We start from the raw sequence: 9,227 nt of genomic DNA, 5'->3' as shown, positions 1-9,227 counted from the left end.
GCCCAGAGGTGGGAAGATGCAAGACCACCTGACCTGGGAGGAAGAAGTAGCACCTGGGGACCAGCTGCTCTGGGCCGAGGGCTTCCACCCTTGGGTCCAGGCCCTCCTTCTGGCTCAACTGCCCTTCTTGCCCTGCCCGTGAGTGACATCTCAGATGCCAAAGCACTGTGGCCCTTTTTCCTCAGGCCACTGTGGAGTGGGTTTCTGTTGTTTGCAATCCACAGAGATTTTACCAGGACAACCCTCCATCACTCAGCTGCCAAAAATACGAGCCCACGCAAAGAATCAAAGGAGGAGGCCAGGGAGGTGCCCAGGGGTAGCTGCTGGGACTAGAAAGTTGTCAGGCAGCCCCTGCCTTCACTCTCTCCCTCTCTCAGGGCTGCGTGTACCCTGTGCTCTATGGGCCCCTCCTGCATGCTCCCTGTGGCCCCTCTGCTGAGGGGGTTCTCTGCTCCACCACCCCTCACAGGGCCATATGGCCCCCCACCCAGCTTCTCAGCTTCACTTCCCTTTCTGGTTCCGTTGTTCCTCGATTCTACGTTCTGTGTTCCTGGGAGACAGTGTCGGTCGCTGGGCTAGAGCCAGGTGTTCATTACGGTTTCATCAGCAGTGGGTAGGTCACCCTCCAAGGATGTGGGCAGAGCAGACACCGTGAAGGGGGTGAGGACGGGGAGGAATCTTAATGTAATGACTGCTGGGCTGGCAGGTTGTAGGAGAGTCAAGCTTCAGCTGGTTGCACGTCTTCTAATCTTGTGGAAGCACCCTTATTTCTGTGGGCCCTGGTTTTTTTCCTATAAAATTAAAAGGTGCAACAAGAAATAATAATAATTATTATCATTTATTGAGCATGTTCCATGTGTCAGATGCCCTTGTAAGGATTTTACATGCACTAGTTTAACTTATTGCCTGTAAAGCATTTAAGACAGTCACTAGGATGACGATCTCGTTCCAACCTTCAATAAATCGACGTATAATGTGCAAATCTCAATTGGCTGGACTTTTACCCTTAATGATTTTATAAAACAGAGACACATCTCCATCTATTCAGATCACAGTCCTGATATTTGTATCCTCAGATAAAAATTCTGCCCATTCATAAGGTTTTGACATTTAGGCTTTCAAATCAAAGATATTTCATTTCCAAAAAACTGAAAGGAGAAAGAATTAGCATTTTGAGATACATGATTTCCTTTATCACATCATGGTAAAAAAATTCAACTGATATAAAGTCTTATAAAGTAAGAAAGTAAACACTCCACTGCTACCATCTCACACCCCAGAAATAACCATTCTTATTGGTTAAGGAAACAAACAAAAAAACAAAAACAAAAAAACCCCCACAACATTAAGTCATTTCCACTTTTCTCAAAAAGTCTGTGAAGCTGGCAAGCTGGGGAAACTTTCTTGGTGCTGGAAGGGCTTGGACATGATGCCCCTGAGCAATGCGGTCCCGTCCTCCTCCCCCTCGTCCTCTCCCCATGGAGCAGGTGAGCTGGGTCTCACTCTGCCAACTCTCCTTCACTGTCCCTAAGACAGGAGTGAGGTCACCTGTCCATCTAACAGCTTCGTGAAAGCTGCGTGATACCATGTGTATGAAAGTGTTTGCAAACTGATAAATCATATACAATTGTTAGTTAATATTATATCATATCATCATATATGTTTATTTTTAATCCTAATACTTATAATAACAACCAGTTTTTAGAAGGCTTGATGGTCCCCTTCTGGGACTATTCTTATCACATGTGAAAATTTCTCCTCATAACAAGCTTTCTCATGCTCTGAGGAAAATGGAATTTACGTGACTCCCAGGGCATCTGAAAGTGGCTGCTGTCAGTGTGGGGTAAACATTGCACAGCGGAAGAAACTGCAGCCCAAGTGCTGCACCCCAGCCACAGCCTTTAGGACAAAGAGATCTTTTTTTTTTTTCCTCCAGCCTCAAAGTCACTGAAATACACATCCACAAAAACTTTAAAATTTCTGCTTTTTGTGGAATGGCAAGAAATACTAGGTTAATTTTTTTTCTTTTTTTTCTATTTTTACCTTCTAATTTCACCTCCTGCTCTATTCTGCACCTGAGAGCAATGGGTTCCTAAATGTCATCTGTGAAAATAAAAAGTATAGCAGAGACTGCGATTTTCCAATCCAGTTATTTATTCTTATCTTCCTAAAAAATAGACATTTTTTAAATGTACAATTCACAATGTTCAAGTTTCTCATAAAAAAAAAATTCCAGATGAGCTAAACAGAAAGAAATGTGATTCATAATCATGAGAAAAATGAATCAATAGAAATGGACTCAGAAACAAAGAAGACGCAGAAGCTGCTCACTGGTAGCTAGAACTTTCAGGTGTAGCTTTCCCTGGATTGGACTTTTTTGGATACCTTATTAAGTCACGATCCCTCTAGATCTTACAAGACCTCAGCTGAAGGCCTTTGCTCACGCTGTAGAGTGGACCCATCAGGTCCCTGCAAGTGACTGTGTTAAGATTTCTAGTTAAGTTTGTGGAAAACTGAGTGTTTGTGACCACTAGTTGTACATTTTTCCACAGCACTGCCTGCCTTCCTTCACCCAAGTGCATTTTGCGGACCTAAGGTGCAAACAATCAGGGCGCTGGAGGTGGAGGACTGAACATGGAGCCTGGCGGTTCCCCCGCTGAGCACGTCCCTTCGCTAGAGCGGGCCCTGAGGTCACAAGGACTTGTGGAGACCCCTCCTCCCCTTCTCCCCAAGTGTCCGTACCCCTTTAAGCTGACAACTGAGCGGGTCTGGCTGGTTAATAAAGCCTGGCGCGCTTAGACATGAATCCAACCCAGATCCAGAGGGCCCTGGGAGCAGAGCCCAGGCTACTTTCCTCACCTGCAGAATGAGCGGATGTGGGCGGGGTCCCCGCGAGCGAAGGGCGGGCCCGGAGCGGCGGGCCTGGGCGGGGCGCCCCCCTCCCCGCCACTGCCGCTTTTCACCCCTGCGCGGTGCGCCTTGTGGCCGCCGCATCCGAGGCCCGAGGCCCGGAGACCCCGGGAAAGGACGAGGGGCGGTGCCGGGCGGGGCCCGCCGTGCCCGCAGCTGCCGCGGCGCCCACCGGCTACCAAGCGCCCGCGGCCTCGGGGGCGCAGCGGGGCCCCGGGGAGGCCGCGCTTTGAGACGCTGGGGCCTAGCGCCCGCCGCGGCCGCGCAGGAGGGCCACGGGGCCCGCGCTCCCCCGCCTCTCTCGAGCGCTGCCGCCCCGCCGCGGCTCGCTGCCTCTGCCGCCGGCCGCCATGGCCTCCGCCGCCCCGGAGAGCGCGGGCTCCGGGCGCAGGCGGCCGCCGCGGCTCCCGGCACTGCGCGGGCTGCGGCTGCTGCTGCTGCTGCTGCTGCTGTCCTTGTGGCTGCCCGGCGGCCGCGCGGCCGGGCCGCCCTCCGCGCCGCTGTCCGAGCTGCACGCGCAGCTCTCGGGCGTGGAGCAGCTGCTGGAGGAGTTCCGCCGGCAGCTGCAGCAGGAACGGCCGCGGGAGGAGCTGGAGCTGGAGCTTCGCGCGGGCGGCGGCCCCCAGGAAGGCTGCCCGGGCCCGGGCGGCGGCGGCTACCGCGCCATGCCGGACGCCATCATCCGCACCAAAGACTCCATCGCGGCCGGCGCCAGCATCCTGAGCGCGCCGGCGGCCGTGCGGGACGGGCGGCAGTGCCTGGAGGCCTGCTGCCTCGAGCCGCGCTGCTCCGTGGCCGTGGTGGAGCTGCCCCGGCGGCCCGCGCCTCGGGCCGCCGCGCTCGGCTGCTACCTCTTCAACTGCACCGCCCGCGGCCAGAGCGTCTGCAAGTTCGCACTGCATCGCGGCTACAGCAGCTACAGCCTCAGCCGCGCCCCAGAGGGCGAGCAGGAAGGCCTGGAAGCTGGCGCCCGGGCCTCGCCTCGGCCGGGTAAGCACGCCACTGGAGGCCGGGGCCGGGCCTTTTGGGTCCTGCTGTCGCTGTCCTTGCACCTGTTGGTGGCTGCATCTGGGAGACCCGCCTAGGCAGGGCTGCTGGGCTCTCCTAAGACAAGTCAGAAATGAAACACCCTGGATCCAAATTAACTTAATTGCGGGCATCCGGAAGAGCGGCTTTGATTTCTCAGTCCTAGGGATGGTTTCTGAGAAACCTCAGTAGATTGGGCAGAAGTGGGCACGATAGGTTGCTTCTGGAATTTTTATAAGCTTAGGGAGGAATGCTGATCTAAAAGGATTCACAGAAATTCGATTTAATGGAAGATAAAAGTTCGGGGTGGGGGGAAAGCCTGTTTTAGTCTCAGAGGTTCTTATAAGGCATGGTTTGTGTCAAGTAATTACAAGAGCAAAATCTGATTAGATGCCAGATTGCTCATAGTGCACCCTTATTTCTTAGCTTGGATCTCAGGATTCATGATTCTACCTAAAGTTGCTTTCATCAGGTAAAAATAGGAAGGGAAATGTGTCAGGTTATTTTGAAGTGGGTCCAACTGATTCCAATGAGCTATGGTTCTCTTTTTTAAAGATGGAAAGGAATGGACTTGATTAGTTGGAAATAAAGTTTAAGGCACCTCTCTTTTGAAAAGGAGCTAAAAGTGATGCTTTTCATTTGATGGTTTTACTTTCTAGGGCTGCTCAGAATGAGAAGACCCAAACAGGAAGGGGAAAAAAAAAAACTGTAGCAGTTGGAGATTAAGGTCCCTGAGGGAATAGTGCTTGTGTCCAGCTCGGTGTGTATGATTGCACTCTGTTGCTGTTTGCTTTATAACGCAAGAGGGAAACCATAGCACGGTTAGAGGGCCATAGCCTCAGCCACTTTGGAAATCTGGTGTCTCCATGACCTTCAGGTCCAGAGAGAAGGATCTGGAAATCTGTGTCCACAATGGCCCACCTCCCTTCCCACCTCCAGGGAAATAAACATCAGAGGTCACCCCGCGACTACTCAGCCTTGAGGCAGACACTGGGAAGGACCCCAGAGTTTTCTCCCTGAAGTGGAGGCAGGAAGCACTTTCGCCTGGACCCCCCACCAGCATCCCTGAGCTGGCCCATGGCTATTACACACACATCCTTCTGCTCAAGCAGGAACTCAAAAATCCCAGCACCAAAGAAGCAAAGTCCCTTTTCCTTTTTCTCACTGCACATCCGGAAGAAACCAACATTGACAAAGAGAGCTTTCTTATAAGCCAGAGGAAACCAAAAGGAAATTAAACAAGGAAAGAATATACCCATGGGGGGAAATCTTCAGTTTACTGTAGACTTTTCTGAATCATTTTTTCTTCTACTTCGTTTTTTGACCTTCCCTTCCCTGGAGTAAGTTTGTCTAGGAATTTAGTTTTGTAGATGTTCAAGAGTACACACAGGTGACCACTGGGCTTGGCCCTTATTCTGGAAAAGCACTGCCCTGCTCACAGTTCTTTGGATCCCCAGTAGTACGGATACATGGAAGGGTGCTTCTCGCCCTCATTTTGTCTGCAAGTAGGGCAAAGATTACCCTATCCAAATGTCCTGTGTTTTCCCTGCCCAGATGCTTAACCTCCTGAAGTTCTCTGTGCTTCTGAGACTAAGTTTTTCCTTCTTGAGTGTTTTTTGTTTTTCTAAATCTTGTGAGCATGTGTAGTTTAAGGCTAAAGGAGCATGAAGATGGCTTAGAAAAGCTCTTGCAGAGAATTTGTTAGGGTCCATTTGAGGTGAATAAGAAGATCATGAAGAAATGGTGGGGGGCCAGGTGGGATGGGACAGCACACATGTATACGGACCCTGTCAGCCCTGTTTGTTGCCAGTGTTTATTGAGTTTGATGGGAAGCACTATTATAAGCTCCTTAGACGAGCAGACTCACTCTGCCCTCACAACACCCCAAATCTAGGTTCTTTCATAATCCCCAGGGTACTGGGAGCCTTGGGAGAGAAAGCGACCTGCCCAAGGGTCTCATAGCACCAGAGTTGTGGAGCTGTGCATTCGAAGTTGTGAGCTGTGTTCCGGGCCAGTCCGAATGCTTTCTCCAGCAGCATCAGGCCACCTGGAAGCAGATGCCCTTGGTCGGGTTTTGAGGGTGGGACTGACTAGGTGGCTGCAGAGGGTGGTGGGAGAATGTGGGAAGGAGTGGAGGATGCTGGAGAGAGATGTGTTGAACATGACACAATCTGCCTGCAGTCACATGCAAAGGTCTGGGCTGGGGGCTTGAGGTCCTGAAACCTGGGTCTGAGAGCCAGCTCTTCTACATGAAGGTCCCTGCTCATCCTCTTAGGACTTGAGTACTTGCCTTGCCTTCTAGCTGGGCTGTCATGAGGATCAAGGGTGGACATGCTTTGTGAATTATAAAGGCGGCACCCATGTACCTGATGTTGCTATAGGACCCTGGTTGGATTGTGTGGCTGACTGGGGCGGGCGTGAGGGTGAGGGACTAGGTTCTCCAGTAAAAAGTGAAGAGCAGCAGGAAGGAGGGAGTAGAGTGGTTAGGACCCCAGAGGAACCCAAGAATACAGTCTCCAAGGGCTCAAGGACCAGAACCTTTATGCTGTTTCCACTGGATATTCAGCTTGAAAACCAGGATCTCTGGGAAGATCCTGTGTAACTTGAGGAGTCAGGCCCCTGTTTGTTAGGGAAAATCAAAGTTGTTAGGTGGTGCTCTACCCTCCCCTCTGCAAACCCACACATGGCCACCCCCAGCCTCTCCCTCATCTACTCCAAGCGCAAAGGAAAGAATGGACCTAGGCTCATCCCTCCACAAGTGCCTGACCTACCTCATGTTTCTCAAATTTTCAACCTCTCCCTTTTGTGTTGTAAATAAACATCACAAAGAGTGGCGAACAATTATGTTTAATAAATACTGTTGAACTATCTGGTGGGAATATTGGGGAAATACATTGAGACCTGCAACTCTGGTCACACACACATTCCAGATGGGTTAAAGAATTAAATAAATTTAAAAAATTAAGCCAGAGGTTACTCTGTACATAGGAAGACTTGAGGAAAATAAACTTACTATTACACTTTTGGGGGGAAGAAGATAACTTTCTAATCAAAGAGATCACAAAGAGAAACAATGTAATATACACATGTTTTTAAAAAATTATGTCAAGAAACAAAAGGAATTGCAGACGAGTCCGGGAAGATATGAGATCAAAGTACTTATATTTAATAGTAAGCTTATGTGAATCAGTCAGAAAAACAAAAAGAAATGGGCAAAGGATATGAACACAGTCCCCAAGAGAGGACATTTTAGTTAATAAACATGAAAAAATGTTCAACCTTATAAGTAATCAAATAAATGCAAATAATACCAAGCTTACTGTGATTAAATTGGCAATAATAAGTTTACTCAGGTTTATTCTCATGTTGGCATGCAGGTGGAGAACTTACAATCTTACGTGGTCACTGAAAGTATAATTGAAACCATTCTTTTGGAAGTCAATCAGGAAAGGTAGCAGAGACCATTAAAATATTCATTCTCCTGAAGTATTTTTTTAGGAAAATGATCCATGCTAAAAAAAAAGTATGAGCAAAAAAGTTTATTATAGCGTGATTTATGATGGTGAAAAAAATTGGTAACAGTAAAATGTCCAGTAGTAGAGGTTAGGGAATTAAAATGACAACTGTGAAGTTTATGTAGTAACACAAGCAATATTAGGATATATGAATAAATACCAAAAATAAAATATATTAATAAATTAGTAGGTTAAATTCAGGATGTAACTTTATATTTACTGTAACCAGAATACAGGTCAAGTGCCCCCAAAGTACAGTAGGAAGGACAGAGCCTTCCAGTTAGACAGACCTGGGCAGACATCTGAACTGACAAGTTTATCACTTGTGTGGTCTTAGGCACCTAAGTTAGCCAATCTGACCTTAGTTTCCTCATGAGTATGCTGCAGATGACAGTACTACCTCAGAGGCTTGTGAAAGTAGAGTGAATTTATGGCTCAAAACGCTAAGTACAGTGCCTGGTACAAAGAAATCACCCAATAAATGGTAACTATTAATGATTATTATCAGCAGCTCAGATGGAGAAGGACAAAGAGTACACACCAAAAATGATGATAATTATATTGGGGTTGTGAATAATTTTTTCCTAATGTGTTACAATTAAGAAAAACACACAATGGAAGAAAAGACCACAAAAGCAAACAGAAAAATCAAGATGGATTTTGACCGGTAATATCTAAGCCTCCACCCTTAGTCTGGCCCTGCTTCCATATCCTCAGCCTTGGCTATGTCATTGGTGCCCACACAGTAAGACCCAGATTGCAGGCATCTCCCTTGTCGTTAAGGCGCTGTTCAGAGCAGCGTGTTGTTAAATCTGATTAGCTAACGATATATTTCTCTATATAAAATGCCACCTTGATATGCTTCATCAAAATTGGGACGAATTTTATTTCACCTCTGTGGATCTTACGAAGTGTGCTTAGTCTTCAAAAGAAATTAGTGTGTCCAGAGTAATTAACATTGGCTTATTACATGTTTATAACAAAAAATTCCAAGTTACATTTAATCTTGTTCCTTCATCAGCAAATCAGGTTTCTTGAATGATAGCACACTCCTTTCCTCTTCTCCGTGTCATTTGTTTATTTTTTTTTTATTTTTTATTTTTTTGTGACACACGGGCTTAGTTGCTCCGCGGCATGTGGGATCTTCCTGGAGCTGGGATTGAACCCGTGACCTCTGCATTGGCAGGCGGATTCTTAACCACTGCACCACCTAGGAAGCCCCATTTGTTTATTTTTAAGACCTGTTTCTGGCTTAAGCCAACCTAAGCCAGATAAGCTCTGGCTTGTTTTCAAACACATTATACAGTATAATTTGCCTGGATTAGATCTGAGAAGGAAACATAGCTATTATTTCAAATACAGTGACCAATTCAGAGGCTATGAGGATTTCACTATGTTCATAAATCATATCTTTAAGCTTACCTAAAGAAAAGTATCAATAAATGACTAAAGCAATGATTTTTTTCTTCCAGGAGGACCAGGATTAATTAGTTTTATAGTATGTGGGATAATTCAGAGTTTACCTGATTTTTCCATCTTAAATCTTTTCGGTTAAATCTTCGAGGGCCTAGGACTTCCCTGGGGGGCCAATGGTTAGGATTCCACGCTTCCACTGCAGGGGGCATGGTTTCAATCCTTGGTCAGGGAACTAAGATCCCCAGTGCCACACAGCACGGCCAAAAAAATTTTTTCTTTAATTAAAAAATAAAAGAGAAGGGAGTGTGAAACCTTAGTGGAACGTCAAAAAAAAAATTAATAGCAACATTTGAGGGCCTA

The 9,227-nt window shown here is 47.4% G+C and overlaps 1 protein-coding gene across 5 annotated transcripts in view; it reads left to right on the top strand.

Moving 5' to 3' along the window:
• Window positions 1-3,127: 3,127 nt before the first annotated feature.
• The window catches only part of LRP11 (LDL receptor related protein 11), a 51,995-nt gene continuing 45,895 nt past the window's right edge, over window positions 3,128-9,227 (top strand). For all 5 annotated transcript variants that reach the window (XM_057739325.1, XM_057739324.1, XM_057739322.1 and 2 more), the window contains exon 1: window positions 3,128-3,900. In XM_057739325.1, coding sequence (XP_057595308.1) covers window positions 3,261-3,900 — 640 coding nt within the window. In that variant the 5' untranslated portion in view covers window positions 3,128-3,260. The remainder of the gene's footprint in view (window positions 3,901-9,227) is intronic.

The sequence above is a fragment of the Hippopotamus amphibius genome, chromosome 6 (assembly GCF_030028045.1).
Source record: "Hippopotamus amphibius kiboko isolate mHipAmp2 chromosome 6, mHipAmp2.hap2, whole genome shotgun sequence".
In the NCBI taxonomy this organism is placed as follows: Eukaryota; Metazoa; Chordata; class Mammalia; order Artiodactyla; family Hippopotamidae; genus Hippopotamus; species Hippopotamus amphibius.
This window is presented reverse-complemented; position numbering and strand designations above follow the sequence as displayed.